The sequence below is a fragment of the Castor canadensis genome, chromosome 11, assembly GCF_047511655.1.
Source record: "Castor canadensis chromosome 11, mCasCan1.hap1v2, whole genome shotgun sequence".
Lineage (NCBI taxonomy): Eukaryota > Metazoa > Chordata > Mammalia > Rodentia > Castoridae > Castor > Castor canadensis.
The window spans coordinates 51,886,268-51,910,714 of NC_133396.1; the positions used below are offsets into that span (position 1 = coordinate 51,886,268).

The window sequence follows — 24,447 nt, forward strand, 5'->3', positions numbered from 1 at the left end:
GAAGGATGCTGCTGATGGAGCAACAATTGTTATGAAATGGTGAATGTTGTCAGGGAAGTTCTGAGCCAAATCAAGGGCAGCCTTCCCTTGTTTCATTATAACAGTGTATTCTTAGAAAGTTAGTGTATCTTACAGCTATGTAACGAGTCCCTTGTCTTCTCCTATAAATGAAGAGGGATCTTAAGCCTGCGTGTAATAAAAAGGTGATCCGCCATGTGGAGGTCACACAGCCTGTGAAAATTGGCCAGGCAGTGGGTAGTTCTTTGTGAAACACCAACGTATGCATTGTGAGACATCTAGATTTTCCATCCGGCTACCTGTTAAATATCAGTAGCACAACCAATCCTAGTGACATCCCAAGATGCACTCTTGCATTCCAGCACTCTCCCAGAAGAACAGTACTATCCCTGTCCAGAGCCATTTTTGTAGGTGACAGTGTCTGTTCACATGGCTTTTAACACTATATGGATTATGTCTGAATTTCCATCTCCAGCAAGGGCCTGTGCTCCTGCCTTTGTGACATTGCCCCTTGGATGTCTAGATACCACATGTCTGGATCATGATTCCTTCCCTTACATCTCCATCACCCCAAGCCTGCCTCTTCTGAGTGAATGGGACTGCCATCTTTTTTGGTCGCTCAGGTCAGAGACCTGCTTTTCTCATGTCCCATAGTATCTCAGTGAAATTCCATCACTTTTGCATTAAGAATATGTGTCACCTGCCGCCACTTCTCACCACCTCCCCTGTGACTGGCCAGGCTAGGGCCACCCTTCCTTCCTGCTTCCCAAACCATCTCTCTGCTTAGTTCCTTATGGTCCATTCTGTTCTCAACAGAAGCCATAGGGGTCCTTTGAACACACATGAGTCCCCCTTCTCTGCTTACAATCCACGGCTCTCTGTTTACTTAGAGAGAAAAGCAAGGTCCTTTGAGTGACCAGTGGCACCTGCAAGGTCGGGCCCCCTTCCTTCTCAGTCATTGTCATGTTCCCTGGCCCCAGAGCTCAGTGACTATGACAGCTTTCCCTCGCACATGCCAGGCATACTCCTGTAATTCCAGCTACTCATGAAGTGGAGATCAGGAGGATCACAGTTCCAGGCCAGCTGGGGTGAAAAGTTAGCAAGAACCTAACTGGCCAAACAAGCAGAGCATGGTGGTATGCACCTGTAATCGCAGCTACATGGGAGGTGTAGTACCCAGGCAAATGCACAAGACCATGCCTGAAAAATAGTTAAGGCACAAAAGGGCTGGGAGGCCTGGCTCAAGTTGTAGAACACCTGCCTAGCAAGTACAAGGCCCTGAGTTCAAACCCCAGTACCGCAAAAAAGAAAAAGGAGAAGGAAGAAAAAGAAGAGGAAGAGGAAGGAGGAGGAGGAATGGAAGAGGAGGATGAAGAAGAAGGAGAAGAGGAGGAGGAGAAATAAGGAAAAGTGCCTAGTGGGCACTTGGTGCTTATTGAGTCCCATGTCCCCCTGTTCTGGGAGTGGCAGTCTGGTGGCATAAGAGAGGCTCTGCCACTTTGAACTGGGGGACCTCAGGCAAGCAGTGGAGCCTCCATCCTGAGCTGTGATTCTTGATCTCTAAGTGGAAGGCAGTGCCTGATTTGCATGAGGAGACATGTGAATAAGGTGTCTGATGCAAATTTTACTACTCTCTTCTCCTGGACTCGACCATCATTACCATTATTTTTGTTTTATCTTTCACCAAATAGCAGATTTTAGCTTACATTTTTTTAATGAATACATACATTCCACCAGTAATATATTGAACATAGTCAATATGTTCAGTAATAATGTATGTAATATTGAAATTAGCGGGTTTGTTTTTAAGGCAGAATCTGACTATGTACCCAGGCTGGCCTCAAACTCGGGATCCTCCTGCTTCAGCCTTCCATGTGCTAGAATTACTGGTGTGTGCTACCACTCCCAGCTCTCTGAAAGATTTTCAAATTACTGTTTTAGGAAAAGAAAAAGTTCCAAAGTACCCAAGTGTTTCCTGAGGTCAATGAGGTGCTGACCAGTTTCATCATGGACAAGCTGGTACTTTGGAAGCTTATTCCACAGGGAAAATGTCAGAGAAAAAAGGACATACTCATGTCAGAGGCTTTTGCTCTCCTTTCTGATTCTTGGGCTCTCTTGGTCTGATTTTATAAACTGGGCTGGAGGGAAGGAGTAGCAGAAGGAACTGAGCCTTGCCTGCCCCCTCTGCTCTGATCATATCTTTTCCACTGCAGTTGTGCACTTAGAAGGCCCAGGTCTCTGAGCCAGGGCTCACTTGGTTGCAGATGATGAAATATTGGCTTAATCTACTTGTCCCTCACTGCCCCCAGGGGACAGGTTCCAGACTTCCTTGAATACTAAGATCTGTGGATGCCCAAGTCCCTTATAAAAGTGCCATATAAAATGGCACTGTTTGCATGTAACCTGCATGCATCCTCCTGTGTGCTTTCAGTCAGCTCTACATGACTTGTAATACCACATACAATGTAAATAGTTGTTATACTGTTTAGGTAATCATAACCAGGAAAAAAGACTGTACATTTTCAGTACAGATGCAATTAGTATCATTTGTTTTGCGATGCTGGGGGTTGAACTCAGGACCTGGCACATGCTAGGCAGGCGCTGTACCACTGAGCTACACCCCAGCCCCATATGTAATTATTTTTTCAAATATTTCAGATTTGGTGTTGGCTGAATGCAAGGATATAAGCCTGCAGAAACAGAGGGCTGACTGTATAATGAACAGATCCCAAGGTTTCTGTGTCCCTGTGGGGACAAGGGTGCAAGGACTGGAGCTCAGAGGCTGGACAAGGGACAAGAACTTCCCAGGACTCTGTCACTTGGCTCTGCTTCCCTCCGCCTCTCTCCTCTGTCGCCTCCTGATGGCCAGCCTCCTCCAAGCATGTGTACAAAGCATTGTGGCTGCTTGCCAAACCTTCTACGTTTTTTGGAAGGCCTGGGCACCTTTTTGCTCATTTCCACTTACTTTTTTTTAAGCCAAACAATAAGCAAAAATCTGGAATAGGTTCCTGTTTGGTTGGGCGTGAGTCACATATTGACCTCGTCTAGTCTGCTGGGGCCCAGGGGTCATGGCTACATGATAGGGCAGACTGTGTCTTCCCAAAGGGGTCGGCTGTGGTTAGAGAAGCAGGATCTTACAATGTGGGCATGTTGCATGAGTCCTGGGACCCAGTCACTCTTCTGTAATCATCTAACAGAATGCTCTAAATATGGTAGCCATGAGCCACCATAAGAAAAAAAAATAAAATTGAAGAGCAGGAAAAAATGACTTCCTACTCCCCTCCTTGTCCCCCAACCTGAGTCAGTGAGGGTGAGGATGACACACACAGCAGGAAAACAGCACTAACTTAAGTGTTTGATGCCCTAGACTTGTGCAAGGAAAGGCTGGAGTTGGTCACCTCCAAGGAGGCAGGGCCCACAAATGGAGTGTCTGGGGACTCCATCCAGCTAGAGTTCCTGGTGCTGGCTGGGGGGAATCAGGAGGCCCCAACTGGCACTGGATGTGTGCTACAGCCTGGGGATCTGACTGGACCATTCACCACAAAGCAAGCCTCTAATGGCCAGTGCATGGATGGCCCAGGGGGGCAAATGAGAGACTAAACCCTGACTGGCATGTGCCAGGCACCAGTTCAAGCCCTGCAAAGAACCAAACCCTCACCAACAGGGCTAGAGGGCATTGAGCAGTGCGAGGATTACCCAGACGGGGCCCAGAGATAAGCACATGGCTGTCAAAGCCATTTTTGTTGGTCTTGAGGTAGAGTGTAAACAGGTCCTGGTCTTCCACAGCCCCACTGTTCTGTAGGGCCCAGAAGGACATGGGTGACAGAGGCAACAGAACCCTAAACCAGAGTCTGGAGATGCCCAGACACATTCAGAGACCCTACGGCACACCCATTTGCCCTCAGGTGCCATAGCCACCAGAGGCAGAGTCAGGCCTGGCCAAGGCAGGAACCAGGCAGCCCCAAGGCCCAGAGGCATGCCTAGAAGGCCTTGGTGCCAGCTCAGACCTGGGATGGCCCCTAGTGCAATGCCTTGGGTCAGGAATAGGAGCAGATATAGAGCTGTACAAAGCTGTACAAAGGAGCAGGTAGGAGGCTCCTAGGGCCTCCAACCCCACCTTGAAGGGCAGGAGTGCTGCCTGCAGGTCACCCCACCCTGGGCCACCAGCAATGGGAGCACCAAAGGAAGACCCCACTGAAAAGGAGAGGCCAGCAAGGAGGCCTTGAGACCAGAGTCCAGGGAGCTGACTAGCAAGGCTGGGCCTTAGATGTGGAGGAAGTGGCTTGGAGGGAAGTCTGGAAACACCCATTTTCAGGATTCCTGGGAGTTCTAATTGGAACCCCTTCCTCTTCCTCTGCCTCATGCACTGCAGTCAGTGCTAGGCCCTGGACCCAGCTGAGCTCAAACTCTTCATCCAGAAAGCTCCCATCCTTCTTCCCCCACAGCCTTTATGCTCCAAATTCCTCCTTGCCAGCAATGGTCCCTTCTCAGGGGCCAGTGATGGGACTCTCAGCTCCCCTGTTTCCTTCTCAGGTAGACCACAATCTTTCCCTTTAACTGGACTCCTGTGTTTTTGTAGGCTGGGTCTAAGGGTTCCAAGAAAGCCCTAAGAATGTGGCTAGTCCACATTGACATATGCAATCAGACACTGTGGTTTAGGCCTGTAATCCTAGCTACTTAGGAGGCAGATCAGGAGGATCACAGTTCAAGGCCAGCCTAGGCAAAAAATTTGTGAGCACCTGTCTCAACAAGAAAAGTTGAGTGTGATGGTGTGCACCTGTCATCCCACCAACAGTGGGAAGCATAAAATAGGAGAATTGCAATTCAGGCCAGCATAGACAAAAAGGGAGACCCTATCTCCAAAATAATCAGAGCAAAAAGGGCTGGAAGTGTGTCTCAAGTAGTAGAGTGCCTGCCTCGCAAATGTGAAGCCCTGAGTTTAAGCCCTAGTACCACCAAACAAACAAAAATGGGATACGCTCTAAGTGTGAAATCTACAACAGACTTGAAGAGGTTGTGCAAAGAATACAGACTACCTCACTGATGCTCAAGCATGCACCACATAATGGTTACCAGAAGTGGCCTATGCAATGATGCCTCCATAAGATTACAATGGAGCTGAAGAATTCCTGTGGCCTTGTGGCATCATAGTCATCGTGACATCCCAGTGCAAGGCATTACTCACGTTTGTGGTAACACGTTTGTGTGACCGCACCTCCTCTTGCATAAAAGAATAGCACGTACATCTATGTATAGTGATAATTTGGGGGCCGGGGGGTTTGAACTCAGGGTTTTGAGTTTGCTGGGCAGGCACTCTACTGCTTGAGCCACACCTTCAGTCCTATAGTGATAAAATTTGATAGTGATAATAAATGACTGTGTCACTGGTTTATGTGCTTTCTCTACTAGGTTTTTAACACTATTTTGGATTGTGCTCCTTTTATGAAGAAAAAAATATGCAGTGAAACAGTTTGCTGGGGGATGCCAGCAGCACCTCACTCATCTCATGTTTTTTGCCTGTCCTGATGGGGTCCTTTTCTCCTGTGCTAGGTTTAATCTTGCATTGGTTTGTGCTTCACAGCCCTGGGAGCAACAAGCTTCCATATACACACAGAGCCTAGGTGTGTGGTAGGCTCCACCATCTAGGTTAGTGGGAGAACCCCCTTGATGTTCACATAGTGACAAAATTGCCGCTTAGCGACACATGACTGTATTTTATATTGATTGCATGTTGATAATATGTTGGCTATATTTGCTTAAAGGAAAATGTTACTAAAATTCTTTTATCTGTTTCAATTTACTTTGGTAGAGTGGTACTAGGGTTTGAACTCAGGGCCTCAAGCTTGCTTTACAGCTTGAGCCACACATACCCCCAAGTCCTTTTTGCCTTAGGTATTTTTGGAATAAGCATTTTTATGCCGGGGCCAACCTGGACAGCAATCCTCCTATTTATTCTTCCCTCCTAGCTGGGATAATAGACATATGTCACCGTACCTATTGTTAATTGGCTGAGATGGGGTCTCAAGAACTTTTTGCCTGAGTTGGCCTTGAGCCATAATCCTCCCAGTCTCTGCCTCCCAAGTAAGTAGGATTACATCTCCCAGGTGTGAGGCACTGGGCCTGGCTTGGTTTACTTTTTTTTCTTTCTTTCTTTTTCATTTTTTTTCTTTCTTTCTTTCTTTTTTGTTTTTTTTTGTTTGTTTGTTTGTTTGTTGGTACTGGGGTTTGAACTCAGGGCTTCACACTTGCTAGGCAGGTACTCCACTACTTGAGCCATACTTCCAGTCCTTGGTTTACTTTTAATGTGGCTACTAGACAATACAAAATTACATATGTGGCTCATATTTTATTTCCATGGACAGTGCTGCTCTAAACATTTGGTTCTCAAAGTGTGGATCCTGGACCAGCAGGTCAACATTATTTGAGAACTTGGTAGAAATGCAACTTCTCAGACCTAGACCCAGGGAACCAGAAATGTGGCGGCTGGTGGTGGGTGCAGGGGAAGATGCAGGCAGTGATCTGCATCTAAACAAACCCTCCCACAATGCTGATTCCTGCTCACATTTGAAGACCATGGTGCAACTGTGGCTGAGTACCTACTGCTAAAGAGCGGATTCTACCGTGGCTGCTGCTGTTGCAGCTTTGGGTTTTCCCTCATCTTTGTGCATTGAGAGGAATTTCTTCCTTACTTTAATCTGTGAGGTATTTAAACACTTTCCTTCTGTGAGCTTCCCCTTGCAGGTGCTCAGCAGTTTAAATATCAAAGAGACCGTTACGCTGATGCTTATTAGACATATCAAAGCAACAGCGAAGTGCATGCCTTCATTCAGATCTTCTATAATAAACCAGAAACCTCGAGGTGGTGCGGAACCTGCATTGGATGACCAGGAAACAAAGCCAAGAATGCAGCCATGAATGGGGAAAGAACGAGAATTAGTAACTGAGCCTGGCGCCTTTCCCTGTTTGATGTTGTATCCAGAAAACAGTGAAAAGTGAGTGGCTTCACTGTTTGTGTCCAAGGACAGGAAGATCAGTTTGTAGTTTTAATGTCCTGCATTTTGGGAAGGCTTCTACACAATCCATCTCCCTCATACGGAGTTCCTCATGGAAGGTTCAGGGGAAACAAAATACTCCCCTTATAAGCGCTACTGGCTGAAGGTGAGGGCAGCTCAGCGCACGTGTGCTCAGCATGTGCAGGCCCTGGATTCCATCCCAGAACCAAAAACCAAGTGCTCCTGTACAATCTGTCTAGCCTGTGTGGTGAGGAGGGGCTGCTGCACTGGCCCATCTTATTATCTGTTGCCTGCACCTGTCATCTCACTAAGACCTGGGAAGGATAGGACTGGATCTAGCTCTGGTACATAGTGGGACCCCCAAAGTCCAAGAATAGGCAGAGTAAGTTGGGTATTGCTGGCAAAAGGGAACTCAAAAGTGGACTTCTTGCAGGTGTAGCTAAAGGAACAATATTTTTAAGAGAAGCTATTATTTGTATTATTTGTGTAGCTAAAGTGACAATACTTTTTTTTTCTTTTATTCATATGTGCATACAATGTTTGGGTCATTTCTTTCCCCTTTCCCCCTGGCCCCCTCCCTTATCCCCCACCCCTTCCTTCTCCCCCCCCCCACTCCCTAGTTACCAGGCAGAAACTATTCTGCCCTTATCTCTAATTTTGTTGAAGAGAGAGTATAAGCCGTAACAGGAAGGAACAAGGGTTTTTGCTAGTTGAGATAAGGATAGCTATACAGGGAGTTGACTCACATTGATTTCCTGTGCATGTGTGTTACCTTCTAAATTAATTCTCAAACTAACCTTTTCTCTAGTTCCTGGTTCCCTTCTCCTATTGGCTTCTGTCACTTTAAAGTATCTGCACATACCACTCTTGGGGATATACCCAAAAGACTGTGACACAGGTTACTTCAGAGGCACCTGCACACCCATGTTATTGCAGCACTATTCACAATAGCCAAGTTATGGAAACTGCCAAGATGCCCCACCACCGACGAATGGATTAAGAAAATGTGGTATCTATACACAGTGGAATTTTATGCAGCCATGAAGAAGAACGAAATGTTATCATTCGCTGGTAAATGGATGGAATTGGAGAACATCATTCTGAGTGAGGTTAGCCTGGCCCAAAAGACAAAAAATCATATGTTCTCCCTCATATGTGGACATTAGATCAAGGGCAAACACAACAAGGTGATTGGACTTTGATCATAAGATAAAATCGAGAGCACACAAGGGAGATACAAGGATAGGTAAGACACCTAAAAAAACTAGATAGCATTTGTTGCCTTCAACGCAGAGAAACTAAAGCAGATACCTTAAAAGCAACTGAGGGCAATAGGAGAAGGGGACCAGGAACTAGAGAAAAGGTTAGATCAAGAAGAATTAACCTAGAAGGTAACACACATGCACAGGAAATCAATGTGAGTCAACTCCCTGTATAGCTATCCTTATCTCAACTAACAAAAACCCTTGTTCCTTCCAATTATTGCTTATACTCTCTCTTCAACAAAATTAGAGAAGGGCAAAATAGTTTCTGCCGGGTATCGAGGGAGTGGTGGGGAGAGAGAGGGGGTGGGGTGGGTGGTAAGGGAGAGGGTGGGGGCAGGGGGGAGAAATGACCCAAACATTGTATGCACATATGAATAAATAAATAAATAAATAAAGTATCTGCATTAGTTTCTCTGCGTTGAGGGCAACAAATGCTATCTAGTTTTTTGGGTGTCTTACCTATCTTTGTACCTCCCTTGTGTGCTCTTGCTTTATCATGTGATCAATGTCCAATCTCCTTGTTGTGTTTGCCCTTGATCTAATGTCCACATATGAGGGAGAACATACGATTTTTGGTCTTTTGGGCCAGGCTAACGTCACTCAGAATTATGATTTCCAGTTCCTTCCATTTACTTGTGAATGATAAAATTTTGTTCTTCTTCATGGCTGCATAAAATTCTATTGTGTATAAATACCACATTTTCTTAATCCATTCATCAGTAGTGGGGCATCTTGGCTGTTTCCATAACTTGGCTATTGTGAATAGTGCCACAATAAACATGGGTGTGCAAGTGCCTCTGGAGTAACCTGTGTCACATTCTTTTGTGTATATCCCCAAGAGTGTTATTGCTGGATCATATGGTAGATCTATGTTTAGATTTTTAAGAAGCCTCAAAATTTTTTTCCAGAGTGGTTGTACTAGTTTGCAGTCCCACCAGCGGTGTACAAGGGTTCCTTTTTCCCTGCATCCTCACCAACACCTGTTGTTCGTGGTGTTGCTAATGATGGCTATTCTAACAGGGGTGAGGTGGAATCTTAGTGTGGTTTTAATTTGCATTTCCTTTATTGCTAGAGATGGTGAGCATCTTTTCATGTGTTTTTTGGCCATTTGAATGTCTTCTTTTGAGAAAGTTCTGTTTAGTTCACTTGCCCATTTCTTTATTGGTTCATTAATTTTGGGAGAATTTAGTTTTTTAAGTTCCCTATATATTCGGTTATTAGTCCTTTGTCTGATGTGTAGCTGGCAAATATTTTCTCCCACTCTGTGGGTGTTCTCTTCAGTTTAGAGACCATTTCTTTTCTTGAGCAGAAGCTTTTTAGTTTTATGAAATCCCATTTATCTGTGCTATCTCTTAGTTGCTGTGCTGCTGGAGTTCCATTGAGAAAGTCTTTGCCTATACCTATTAATTCCAGAATATTTCCTACTCTTTCCTGTACCAACTTTAGAGTTTGTGGTCTGATATTAAGATCCTTGATCCATTTTGAGTTAATATTGGTATAGGGTGATAAACATGGATCTAGTTTCAGTTTTTTGCAGACTGCTAACCAGTTTTCCCAGCAGTTTTTGTTGAAGAGGCTGTCTTTTCTCCATCGTATATTTTTAGCGCCTTTGTCAAAGATAAGTTGGTTATAGTTGTGTGGCTTCATATCCGGTCCTCTATTCTGTTCCACTGGTCTTCATGTCTGTTTTTGTGCCAGTACCAAGTGACAATACTTTTAACAGCAGCTATTATTTGTGGAGCATGTGCCTTGTGCTAAGGTGTTTATATAATTCACTTCCAATTGTCACAATAGCTGTGTAAATGCCTGTAACACTTGCTGTGTTGGTTCATTTTCTGTTACGGTAAGTTACCCAAGACTGGGTAACTTTATAAAGAAAAGAGGTTTGTTTAGCTCACAGTTATAGAGACTTAAGGCCGTTGTGCCAGTATTAACTTGAGTCAGGTGAGGAACTCATGGCAGCACATGGAAAAGAAAGAGTGTGTGTGTTTTTAGGAAAAAAACATAGCAATATGATGGGGACTCTGGAGGTACAATAAAACATCAAGCAAATCATGAACCTCCCAGAACCTCAGACTCTTCTGATAAATCCATCCAACAACAATATTCGGTATTTTCACTGAATATTTGCATTACATTTTTGTATAGTGATGATAATGATGGTGGTGGTAATGGCGATGGAGGTGGTGATGATGGTGGTGATGACAAATCATGATGGTGAAGAAGATACTAACAATAGCCATTAGTACTTGCTATGTTTTTAATTGCTTTAAGCTCTTAATTAAAGGCACAACCCTGGAGATAAGTATATTGTTTTCTCCACTTTGTAATAGAGGAACCAGAGCATAGATGTGGCTATGTAGGTAGGCAGAAATGGACAGGATCTCATCTCTGTAGCCTGTCTCTAGAGCCTGGTGCACAGCCTTCACCACCCCTTGGGCTGCCTCCCTCCTGTATGATTGCTGGTTTCCTGGCACATAGAGATCCCATATCCTGGGTCCTCTTTTGCATCCCTTCTTCCTTTCCTGCCCTGGGCCAAACAAAACTCAACTCTAAGATACAGCACTTAATAACTGCTTACTCTCCACCAGAGACCCTTCAGCCCCTGAGCCTGGCACTGTAGCCACCCAGGACTCCTCCTGGTCATGCTATTTGTATGATCACTGATACCACCTTTGTTGCTGGGCCATCTCAGCTTACAGTAAGGTGTCCCACTGTTGCCAATACCTGTCCTCTGTTGCCTGCACATGCCAAGTCACCAAGACCTCGTGTCTCCAGGATCCAACCTTATGGAAGAGGGGGCAGGGCAGTGGCTTCATTTCTGACCCCACTGGGAGTGCTGTCATTTGTTGGGTCCCTGTTCTGGTGCAGACATCTTTGCCCTCTGGGCCTTCAGCTGGTGAATTTCTTAATCCTGCACATCAGTCAGATTTCATCATTTCAGCAATGTCAGCAAAGCAGATAGAGGACATGCAGAACCAGGTGTGTGCTCCCTTGCTCTGCTGCATTAATAATTCCCTTAACTGCAACTATTTCCCCTTTTCATTTGAGGTGTCTTGGGGACCTCTCAAAGTCTACAGTTAGAATAGATTTTCCTTTGGGGACCAGGGAGGCACCTGGGCATGATTCTTGGCAGAGTGAACAGTAGTTTTTTTTTCCCTCTCTCTCTCTCTCTTGAGAAAAAGCTGCTGACTCTATGGAGTGTGGTCATTTAATATTGAACACATATTGTAGTGGTGAGCTGATGGATGGTTTGAGAGGTTAGAAAGCTTCAGCAAAGGGACCCTTATTACTTTGAAGTAGAAGGTGAAAGACAGTTATGGAGACTCTATAAGAAAGGCAGTGTAACCAGGCACAGTGGCTCATGCTGATAAGCTGAGCTACTTAGTGAAAAGTTCACAAAACCCCATCTCAGCCAATAAAAGCTGGATGGCCCATGCCTGTCATCCCAGTTATGCAGGAGGCACAGTTAGGAGGATCACAGTCCAGGCTGGCCTGGACATCAATGCAAGACTATATTAAAAAATCCCTGGAGCTGCTGATGGAGTGGCTTGAGAGCTAGAGCACCTGCCTAGCAAGTGTGAGGCCTTGAGTTCAAGTGCCAGTACTGTCTCCCCACCCAAAAAAAAAAAAAGTGAAAAAGGCTGGTGGAGTGGTTCAAGTGTCAGAGTGCCTGCCTAGAAAGCATAAAGCCCTGAGTTCAAACCCCAGTACCTCCAAAAAAATGGTTAATAGTCAATAGTGCAATGTGCAATGTGCAACATGCAACATCTGTGTCAACTCAAGTGTTTTATCTGTCCAGTTGTAGGGGATAATGCTGTTGTCCAGAAAATTTCCTCACATTGACTATCTACTAACTGGTAGTACACACAAATCACTATTTTAATATTACTTTTTAAAAAATTGTTTTCAAATATTAAAATCGCTTGGCTAATATTAAGACATTGTTTAAAAAAAAAGCAATGTGGGGGAGCTGTTGCTGGGCGATGGGTGGCTCACACTGTAATCCTAGCTACTTGGGAGGCTGAAACCAGAAGAACCACAATTTGAGGTCAGATCAGGCAAATAGTTTGCAAGACCCCACCTCCAAAATAATCAGGGCAAAATGGGATGGAAGCGTGGCTCAAGTGGTAGAGTGCCTGCTTTGCAAACAGAAAGCCCTGATTCAAACCCCAGTCCCATCAAACAAACAAAAAGCAATGGGGGTTGTTGTTAGAAATGATGGAGATGGCCACACAGCATTACAAGTGTGTTTGATGCCACTGAATTGTTCACTTAAAATGGTTTGTTTTCTTTTTTTTTTCTTTTTTTAGTGGGCTGAAGATGTAGCTCAAGCAGTAGAGCACTTGTCTAACAAGCGTGAGGCTCTGAGTTCAATCCCCAATGCTAATGAAATGGCTTTTTAGTGTGTATACTTGTGCAAAGGATGTTCAATGTGACACGTCCATACATGGATCTAATGTGCTTTGATCAAACTCACCCTATTACTCTTTTTATCCTCTCCCCCTCTCCATTTTTTTTTTTACAATTTTAACAGGTTTCATTATTTTATTTTCATTTATGCATCTAAAGTACTTCAGTTGTATTTATTTATCTATCACCACCTTCTGCTTCTGCCCTCCCCACTTGGTGGTTCTGGTTCCCCCCCCCCCAGAAAAACGGTTCCCTTTTACACTCTTATCAGTTTTTCTTAGGTCTAGATTCTGCATATGAATGAAAATATGTGGTATTTGTCTTTCTGAGCCAGGCTTGTTTCACTTAATATCATGGTCTCTAGTTCCATCTGTTTTCCTTCAAACAACATAATTTCATTCTTCTTCTTTATGGCTGGATAATACTCCATTATGTGTATGCACCATATTTCCTTCATCCATTTATCAGTCATTGGACATCTAAGTTGATTCCATAGCTTGACTGTTATGAACAGTGCTGCTGTGAACGCAAGTGTGTAGGTATCTCTTACAGATATTCCTTTGGGTATCTATCCAAGAGTGATTGAGAAGGACACATGGTAGTTCTATTTGTAGTTTTTTGAGGAAGTTCCATACTGATTTACAACTTAACATATTTAAAATGGGAATTTTTATATTATGCTTATTTACCACAATAATAATAATTTTACTTTAAACAAAAATAGATTAATATTTGCAGGAGTGGAATGAAGGTGTGGCCCAAATTGTAGAAGCCAACCCTCTCCAATTCTTCCTTCCTCCCTCCCTCCCTCCCTCTCTCCCTTCCTTCCTTCCTTCGTTTGGTGGATCACACCTGCTTACCAAGTGAGGGCTGTAGCACTGAACTCCACCCCGTGCCATCTTTCCTTGTTAACGACTGAAGCACTTACAGGAAGTGCACAAACACCCATTACAGTCCCAGCCGTGCAGCTCACATGTCTATGTCCATGTAACCACACCCATGCAGATGTAGAACTTCCACCACCCAGAAGGCTTCTTCCCCCCTAGTTATGGTGTAGTTTCCACTATGTGCCATTATTTATGTCATCCTTCCTGCTGAAGGATATTTGGGTTGTTCTGGTTTGGGGCTGTTATAAACAAAGGAGTACTGTGATGTGCTTTTGATGAACCTCTGACCTCCATCCTCATGGACACAGAGCGGGGACTCTACAGAATGGGTGGAGTGTCACTCACCTGTCCCACAAGAGTTATACCAGTTTACCTTCCCACCAGCAGGATATGGCAGTACCTACAGAGCTCACACACATTTGGTATTTTTTCTCTTTCAAGCCATTCAGGAATGTGTAGCCATGCCTTGAAATTTAAATGATGCAATGGTGGTGGAGAACTTTTTTATATTGTGCAAACATTTAAACTTTTTTTTTTAGATCTGTGGATGTCTTTAATTCCTACATATAAACTTCTAAACTCCAGTAAACATCCCCAAAACTAGGGGAGCAGGATGGAGTGGGACCCTTAGGCCCTTGGCCAGTGTGGCAGACAGGGGCTTCCTGCTCTGTGTCCCGGTGATCCTTTCCACACTGTTCCCGGTGTCAGGTGCAGCAAGATGACTCTGGACATCTGCCCGCCTCTAGTCTTCTGGTCCTGTTCCTCTTCAGCGGTATTCTTTGCAGGAGACTGAGCAGTTGTTGAGAGACTTGATCTGCACTTTTGCTCATTTACGTTGAACGTAATCACCTGAGCCAGAAGTGTGAGCTCATTTAGGGTTCCCCTGCTCAGACCTCTGTCCCCCTTTTGTGATAGGAAAGAAAGCAAAAAAAGGAATGGAGAGGTTCTGCTTTCTCCTTATCATCTATTGGCAGTGTTTTCCAGTCTCCAAGAAAGTTTCTCTCTTCCCTTTGAACTTTTTTTTTTTTTGGTGGCATTGGGGTTTGAACTCAGGACCTTGTACTTGTGAGGCAGGCACTTGACTACTTGAGCTACACCCCAAGTCCTTTTTTGCTTTAGGTATTTTTTGAATAAGGTATCACATTTATGCTGAGGCCAACCCAAGCTGTGATCCTCCTCTCCCATTTATACTTCCCGAGTAACTGAGATAACAGGCACGTGCCACCATGCCGAACTTATGGGTTGAGAAGGAATCTTGTGAATTTTGTGCCCAGGCTGGCCCAGAACCTTGATCCTCCTGATCTCTGTCTCTCAAGTAGTTAGGATTACAAGCACGAACCACTGCACCCAGCTTGAACACATTTCCTGTATGAGATAATATGCAGAGTGCTCAGTATTGAACACATGGTAGATACTTAGATTGTTTGTGTTTCCTCTGATGCATGTTATAAGCAATATTGTGCTACCCTTGTATTTTTTATGCAGTGCCCTGTCCTGTGTTTTGTGCTTATTCTTACACTTCTTTCTTTTTACCATCAGCTCCCATTATTTTTTATACCAGAAAAGCAGATTTGTTCACTTGTTGCTATAGTACCCCTTATCTACAGTTTTGCTTTCTACAGTTAGCCATAGTCCAAAAAATATTAAATGGAAAATTCCAGAAATCGTCACTTTGTAAATTGCATACCGTTCTAAGCAGTGGATGAAATTTTGTGCCATATTCCAGTCTCCACTGTATCCACACGGTATGTGCTACCCACCCATTAGTTACTTGGTAGCTGTCTCAGTTATCAGATTAGCTGCTGTGGTTATCAGTGCTTGGGCTCGAGTGCTTGGCCCCAAAGTTCAAGAATAGTGATGCTAGCAGCTTGAAAATGACAGGTGAAGAGGTGAAAGATCTTGACTTCATAAGTAAAGAAAAACTTGTATGCTGATGTTGCCAAGATTTGCAGTAGGAATGAAACAGAATACATAGGGTTCAGTACTGTTTGAGGTCTCGGGCCCACTGAGGGGTCTTGGAATGTGTCCATTGCACATAGGGGAGACAACAGTATCTGAAGTGTGACAAGGTGGGTATTATGCACCATAGTCTTACTCTGTTCCTTGGAACGGTTACATTCGATCCTACTGTGACCCACGAGCGAGAAATAGTTTGTCTAGCCTTGTATTTTTCCACTCCACAGAGTCGTGTTACTAGAATGCTGTTATTCTATCTAAAGCATGTAGTTCCCTCAGTCACACTGTTGGTGTCCAGCTGTCCTTTCTGAAGACTGACTCCTGATCCTCTCTCTTTCTCTCCAACCTCTCTCGCAGCTCAAGAGAGCCAGTAGTGAGGACATGCTGAACAAGCCTGGCAGCACCACCTCATCAGGAGTGGTGCGGCTGAAAAAGACAGCGACATCTGGAGCCATCTCTGAGCTGGCAGAGAGCCGCCTGAGGAGCAATACAGGTAGGAGGGATCCAGGCCATTCACCCTGACCCTAGAAAAAGCACCTGTGGATCAGTCATTCCTCCCTCCTCAGACACTCACTGAGCACTTACTGTGCCAGGACCTGTTCCAGAAGGACAGTGTCCTTGCCCACAGGAGTTGACATCAGTGGGGAGACACATGAACAGCAGAAGTGCAGAAGGGAGCCAGTGCTGTGGTTTACCCTGTCCCCTGGTAGTCCCCTTATTATCTTGTGCATCTGTAATCCTTTTGGGATCCAGGCAAGATGGTGTGAGTTTTAGGACCATCTGAGCATGTAATGTGTTTGCCCATAGTGACAAGAAAACAGTTTTCCTGGTCTCACCCACAATGCAGCTCTCTATCATTGTTAAATTGTCTCAGATGACAAAATAACTGGAATGTGTTATTGTTAGCTTATAATGGGGTCAAGGGTAGTTTACTTATCATTTTTTCATTCTTCTCATAAAGCATCATATTCCAGGCTGCATTTCCAAAGGTATATTTAAGTTATTCAGTTTTCAAAAAGCTGAGTCTGTGAAGACTGTATGTGGCTTTTGGATGTAAGAGGAATGGCCTGGTGTTTCTATATAATAGTTGTACTGTTTTTTTCTTAATGCCTTTGTGTATGTGTATGTTTGTGTATGTATGTGTATGTGTATATATGTGTATGTGTGTATGTGTATGTGTGAATGTGTGTATATGTGTGTTTGTGTGTGTATGTGTGTGTATGCGTGTGTGTGCATGTCTATGTGTGTATGTGTGTGCATGTCTATGTGTATATGTGTGTATATGTGTGTGTGTATGTGTGTGTGTGTATGCTACGCTGGAGTTTGAGCTCAGGCCTTGATCTTCCACTTAAGCCATGTCCCCAGCTCAGTTTTAAAGACTGATTTCATACTACACACACACACACACACACACACACAAAACACATTTGGGTTTTAAAATACTACAAATGAAAGTGTATTATTTTTATTAAGCTAGCCTAACACCAATTCTAAAAGTTAACCTAGCACCACTTAAGATTAATAATAAACCATTTTCACTGACAAATATGGTCATAAAAATGTGAGAGCAATGCCAGGTGCCAGGGGCTCACACCTGTAATCCTAGCTACTTGGGAGGCTGAGATTGGTAATGTTGAGGTTTGAGGCCAGCCCAGACAAACAGTTCTCAAGACCCCAACTCCAAAATAACCTGAGCAAAATGGACCGGAAATTTGACTCAAGTGGTGGAGCACCTGCTTTGCAAGTGAGAAGCCCTGAGTTCAAACCCCAGTCCCAGCAAAAAAAAAAGAGAAGAGATAAAAATGTTAGCAAATAGAATCCAATAAGAAAGTAATGACAGTGTGTACAACATAACAAAGTGGATTTATACCATCCAAGAATGAATGAATACTAGGAATGTGAACGTAATCTGCCACACACCATTAATAGGTCAAAGTGGGACAGAACCACATAGTCACCTTGCTAGATAATGGAAATGTATTTGTCACAGCTAGCAATTGTTCTGATTTAAAGCAAACCCTTGGTAGGCTGTAGATGTATGGAACTTCTACCAAAGAAGTATGTCTCTTACCAGGTACCGTGATACATACCTATAGTCCCAGCTACTCAGAAGCTAAGGTAAGATAATCAATTGAACCCATGAGTTAGAGGCCAGCCAGGCAACACAGAGACCCCATTTCAAAAAATAAGAAAATAGTTTTCTTATAAGTGACTAGTTAGAAAAGACAATAATTAAGAAATAATCCCATTTATGAAGAAATGGAAAAGATAAAATACCTAGGAGTAAACTTTGTTGTGTAAGATACAGTCTAATATTTAAAAAAAAAAAAAAAAAAACACTTTTGGGAAAGAAGTCTATGTCCTTAAAAGTAGTGGGAGGATATACGTGTTTTTGGATAGGAAGATTAAATATAATAAAAATTAAATTTAATAGTATAGTAAATGTAATAAGGATTTCTAAATTACTCTATCAATTCATTTTCTTCCTAATTAAAATATCAGTGGGAAATTGGGGTGGAAACATGGATAAACAATGGTATTCAATTTGCTACCCACCCCCCACCAGTAAGCACTTGGCATTTTTGGTTGTGGTGGCTGGGAGGTGATGCTGACATCTAGTGGATAGAGGGCAGAGCTGTTGCTAAACTTCTTACGATGCACAAGACAGTCCTCAACAATTGCCCTGCTCAACTGTCAACAGCACCGCTGTTCAGAAACCCTGATCTAGAAGAATAAATACCCTACAATACCCAGGAAAATCTAAAAAACAGCGATCAAAAGTCTAACCAAAAGCATTTTGGAACTGGAGAAGAAATAGGCAGCTCAGTGGAACAGCAGAGAAAGCCAGGATTCACAGATGGATTTGGTACAGATAAAAGTGGTATTTTATTTACCAAGATGGAGAATTCCTCAAACACAATGACTGAGGGGCTGGGATGTAGCTCAGTGGAAGAACACATGCTTAGCATGTGGAAAGCTCTCAGTCTGATGGGCCCCAATAATTGTAAAAATGAAATTAAGCAAAAACAAATACCTAGTTAAAGCTTTAGGAAAAAGTAAATCTGGATCCCTATCTCATTCGTCTCATCAAAATACATTCTAAATGGAGTAAAGATTTAAATAATAAAAAATGAAACAATAAAAGTAGAAAGAGAAAGCATCAGAGAATTAGTTTGTAGTCTTTGACACACAAAAGTCATAAAGGAAAAGATGAAAAATGTAATTACATAAGTATAAAAAACTACTTTATAAAAAGAGGAAATGATTTGCAATTTATGTAACAAAGGGCTTAATATATATGGGAATTTGTGCAGATCCATAAAAAGAAAAAGAATACAATAGAAAAATATGTAGTCAACATAAAAAGAAATACAATAGCCACAGGAAGTTGCTAACCTCTAGTTAAAGAAATATTAATTAATAACCGCATAACTGCAATCCCAGCTACTCAGAAGGTGGAGATTGTGGTTCAAGCCAATCTGGGCAAAAAAAGTGAGCAAAACCCTATCTTCAAAGACAAGCTGGGTTGTGATGGCACATGCCTATAATCCCAACTTTGTGGAAGGGGGGATAGGAAGATCATCGTCCCAGGCTGGCTGTTGGCAAAAGTGAGACCCTATCTGAAAAATAAGCTCAGCAAAAAGGGCTGGGGAGGAGGGGCATAGCTTAAGTAGTTTTTTAAAAAGGTATATGTTAATCAGTGGAATCATAAATTTTGTTTCTGGACAAATGTGAGAATGGCCATCTTTGAGGAGAGTTACCAGAATTGAAGATGTGAGGGAAGATTTTTTTTACTTCAGACTTTCCAATACTGTTTGAATTTTTTTTTTTTTTTTTTTTTTTGCAATACTGAGGTTTGAACTCAGGGCCTTCACCTTGAGCCACTCCACCAGCCCTATTTTTGTGAAGGGTTTTTCGAGATAGGGTCTCTCTAAACTATTTGCTCAGACTGGCTTCAAACCACGATCCTCTTTTTTTTTTTTTCTGGGTATTTTTCTTTTTTTTATTTTTTATTTTATTATTCATATGTGCATACAAGGCTTGGGTCATTTCTCCCCCCTGCCTCCACCCCTCCCTTACCACCCACTCCGCCCCCTCCCTCTCCCCCCCCCTCAATACCCAGCAGAAACTATTTTGCCCTTATTTCTAATTTTGTTGAAGAGAGAGTAAAAGCCATAATAGGAAGGAACAAGGTTTTTTGCTGGTTGAGATAAGGATAGCTATACAGGGAGTTGACTCATATTAATTTTCTGTGACCACGATCCTCTTGATCTCTGCCTCCTGAGTAGCTAGGATTACAGGCATGAGCCACTGGTGCCCAGCCAGTTTGAAATTTTTTTAAATATACATATAGATTCTTACAAAAAATTTTAAATGAAGTAAATATAATAAATCTTACTCAAACTTTTTTTCTTTCACCAAATCCTTCCTCTTCTTTTTGCCTTTTGTGTGTTTCTCAACCATTTGTTGGTAAATAATTTGATTGTTTGCTCAAGGCTCGTGCTTCTTAGTTGAGGATTCTAGCAGGACACCTTGGCTTAATTCTGCCAAGTGGTTCCCACACCCCATGAGGCACTGTCTTCCTTATCAAATGAAGGCAGTAACCTGAAATTCACTGTGCAATGATGTCCCTGGGACAGTGTACGTGGGTACTGCACAGTATAAAAAGTGATAGAAAATTCTTCTAGCTACTCACGTTCATTTTGTCAGTGTGCTTGGTCTAATGAAATTATATTCTTTGACTTAGTAGAGTTGAATTAGAAATTACTTTTCGTCTCTAGAGCTTTTGTTATTTATTTATTTTTGCAGTGGCGGGGATTGAACCCAGGGCTTCACGCATGCTAGGCAAGCCCTCTACTGCTGAGCTACCTCCCCAGCGCTAGAGCTTTTCTTTTTCTTCTTTTTTTCTTTCTGCTGGAGTGGGGGTTTGAACTCAGGGCTTCATACTTTCTAGGCAGGCACTCTACCACCTGAGCCACTCCACCGGCCCTGTTTATTTGTGTTGGATATTTTCAAGAAGAGTCTAGGAAACAATTTTCCCAAGCTTATTTCAAACCATGATCCTCCTGATCTCTGCCTCCTGAGTAGCTAGATTACAGGCATGAACCACTGGTGCTTCACTGGGGCTTTTATTTTCAAATACAGATAGTCCTCAACAATTTTGTGTTATATCTGGGAAGGTGGCACATTATACACTGTCATGACAGCCCCAAAGTGCCTCCTTCATGGCAAATTCCAATTTGTTAGGACCCACTGTTAGAAGCAATGCTTCTCTCATGTAGGGAAGGCCATCTTTGCCATTGTACAATAGTCATTTGAATATTTGATTACGTTTTGTCTACTGTGTGTTAGTAGGCTTTCCATCACTATAACAAAATAGTTACAGTAAGATAATCAACTTAAAAAGAAGAAAGGGGTGTGTGTGTGTGTGGTACTGGAGGTTGAATCCAGAGCCTTGCAAATGCTTAGACAAGTACTCTACTCCGAGCTACATCCCCAGCCTAAAGATTTGTTTTGGCTCATAGATAAGGAGTTTCCATTCCAAGCTCAGTCAGTCACATTGCTTTGGGCCTGTGGCAAGGCAGCCCATCAGTGGGAACACATGTTGCAGCAAGACTGCTCATCTCAGCCAGGTGCTGGTGGCTCACGCCTGTAGTCCTAGTTACACAGGTGGCAGAGATCAGGAGGATCATGGTTTGAAGCCAGACCAGACAAAATAGTTCATGAGACCCTATCCTGAAAAAACCCATCACAGAAAAGGGCTGGTGGAGTGGCTCAAGGTGTAGGCCCTGAGTTCAAACCCCAGTACTGCAAAATAACAGCAAAAATACAAGACTTCCTGGTCATGTCATGACCAGGAAGCAAAAGAGAGTGAGAAGGAACTGGGTCTCATAACCTCCTTCTATAGACTTCCTACCAGGCTCTACCTCTTGTAAGTGCCACCCAGGGACCAAGTCTGTGGCACATGGGCCTTTGGGGGACATTCGAGATCCAAACTATAGCAACGTGCATGAAAAATAGGAAAATGAAAATGCTGGCATTAGTCAGAAGGGCATGTTTTCAAGTCTTAATACAGTCAAGACAAAGATAGAAATGGCTGTGTGTGTTGGACAGGGCCTAACTATCAGACAGTCACTCGTAGGACTTACAGCAATTCTGCACAGGTCCAGCTGTGAAGAAAAGAGTCAGGTCAGTGGAACTCAGGGAAATGCTGGTGATGTGTAGTTAATTTCCTTTAAAAGGAAAGGTGTAATTACAAGTGATATGTAGACACGGTGGGGAGGGGGCAGTGGGCAGAAGTCTTTGGCCCTCAAGTCTTATTTTTTGGACTTTTGACTATTTTCTCTAATGCATATATGGTATTACCTGTATTTTCTTTCAAGTGTATTAACTTTTCTCTGAATGTATTCTTTATTCTTAATGACCATACATACTTATGGGGTACAGAGTGGTACAGTTCTTGTGTGTAATGTGTAATCAGACCAGAGAGTTTGGCATATCCCTCTCCTCCAATATCCACATTTTTTGGTTCACCTGTACTAATTTTGGAAAGGATTTCAGCATGAAAGTACAATACAGTACTAGGATTTTAAACTCACAATATTTAAACCTATAATCAGTTTATATCATATCCTCTCCTGGGAATCTGTCCCTGGGATCTGTCCTTAGGGACAATCCCTCGAATCCCCCAAAATATTCCATCTTCTGGTAATAATAATGCACTGTCACCTCACATTTCTGCATAAAACTAGCTCACCCACTAGTGCAGGAGGGACCAGCACTGCTAGATCATGGTGGTGTGAACTTTGTGGAAGTCTTTCCTTCATATGTCTCAAGACTATTTCCAGTGTCCATTGCCCCAGCCTTGAGCCGACCCCGGGGCTCTGCCAGAGTTTGCAACAAGATGGAATCCTGAAGCAGCAGCAGCAGTCAGGAAGGGCAGCTGCTGCTGTGTGGAGCCCTGCCACCTGCTGCCCTGTCAGCCTCTCTGGCCTGTTTTAATGCATTTCATTCCCAGGGCAGCCTTAAGAAGAACATTGCTGGGTTCCCCGGTGGCCGACACCTGTAATCCTAGCCACTCGGGAAGGCAGAGATCAGAAGGATCAAGGTTTGAAGCCAGCCAGGGCAAATAGTTCATGAGACCCTATCTTGAAAAAAAAAAAAACCCTTCACAAAAAAGAGCTGGTGGGGTGGCTTAAGGTGAATGCCCTGATTTCAAACTCCAGTACCACAACAGAAGAAGAAGAAGAAGAAGAAGAAGCTGCTGCTGCTTTATCAGACTTGCTGCAGAGAGGTCACATACCGTGGCTTTGTATCTCCTGTACTCACACAGGTGTCCATACCAAACATCCACACACTCTCAGATTTTCTTTCATTAACCTAACTGTGATATCTGAACTACAGCCAGTTCTTATTCTTCCTTTCTCCCTGCTGGGCCCTGTGTGTATATCTCATCTTACCCAATAGATGTAGGCTTTAGAGAAGTGGGGTTACCTTATGTAGAGGTAGTAGTTCCCTGCCCTGGCCCTGCCAGCCCCATAAACTGCTTATCTCAGCGTCAGACAAGATGCCTGGGAAAGCCCCAGAAGGCTGTAAAGGAACGCAACCACTAGGTGGCAGCATTGTCAAAAACATGGACATGTTCTTCTACCCTGCCTCTGAGGAATGGTTTAATTACCTCATAATTACCTGACTTCAGAAAGAACCTCTCCTAGCCTGAAGTTTACATCTGTAATTCTAGCTACTAAGGAGTCTGAGATCAATGAGGATCATGATTCAAGGCCAGCCTAGGCAAATAATTCACAAGACCCCATCTCACCAGATAAATCAAACTGTCGTGGCCCACATCTCATCCCGAAGCTGCTATAGGATGGCAAAAAACAAGACCCTACCTCCAAAATAATCAGAGCAAAATAACTACATTGGGCGAGTGGTTCAAACAGTAGAGCACCCACCTAACAAGTGCAACCCAAATTCAAACCCAATACCACACACACACAAAAAAAGAACACTTTGTTCCTTAATTCTTGTCTACTGTGTGTTCAGTACTGTTCTGGGCAAAAGGTATACATCAGTTGTCTGGACCCTTGCCTTCATGGAGCCACCTGAGCAAGACATGGACAAGGCATAAAGGTTGACCAAATGGAAAGGGCACTCCAGCTGAGATGGCCACTGGAGCAAAACCGTGCCCAGCCAAGTGCAGCACACGTAGGGGCAGTGAGAGGCAGCCGAGGGAGAGGAAGGCAGCTGCTAAGTTCTTTAGGCCTTGGCATGGCTAATGATGCCATTCAGAATGGAACTCTGGCTTCTTGCTGAGAGTAGACAGATGGAGTGAGGAGATCAGATTAGAGGCCGGTGTTCCAATCTGGGAGAGAAATGACGGTGCCTTGGGCTGGATTGGTAACTGTAGAGTTGAGGAACAGTAGTCAGGTTGTAGACATATTCTGAAGACTAGAGCCAACCATCTCTAACTCTCCTGATAAGTTTTTTCTTTTGCTAATTGTAAAATACACAACGTGAAATTTGCCCTCTTACCCATTTTTAAGTGTACAGTTCAGTGACATGAAGTGTATCCGTGCTGTTGTGCAGCCATCACTACCAACCATCTCCAGAACTTTGTCATCTTGCAAAACTGAAACCCCAGGCTCCAGCCCCAGCCCTGGCAACCCGCATTCTGCTTTCTGCCTCTGTGGACTTGACTACCCTAGGGACCTTGCAGGACTGGAACCACACAGTGTCTATCCTTCTGTGACTGGCATTTGAGGTTCTCCACATTGTTGGCAGGACTTCCTCCCCTTTCCAGGCCAGGTAATATTCTGTTGTATGTACTTACCACATTTGCTTTACCGATTCACCCACCCATGGGCGGTCCGCTGTTTCCACCTCTTGGCTATT

The 24,447-nt window shown here is 43.6% G+C and overlaps 1 protein-coding gene across 9 annotated transcripts in view; it reads left to right on the forward strand.

Moving 5' to 3' along the window:
- The window catches only part of Specc1 (sperm antigen with calponin homology and coiled-coil domains 1), a 290,773-nt gene that overhangs the window by 83,170 nt on the left and 183,156 nt on the right, over positions 1 to 24,447 (forward strand). For 8 of the 9 annotated variants that reach the window (XM_074046724.1, XM_074046723.1, XM_074046722.1 and 5 more), the window contains one exon: positions 15,910 to 16,045. In XM_074046724.1, coding sequence (XP_073902825.1) covers positions 15,910 to 16,045 — 136 coding nt within the window. Of the gene's footprint in view, positions 1 to 6,867; positions 7,011 to 15,909; positions 16,046 to 24,447 lie in introns of all 9 variants that reach the window. The other variant, XM_074046728.1, reaches the window with a different exon arrangement.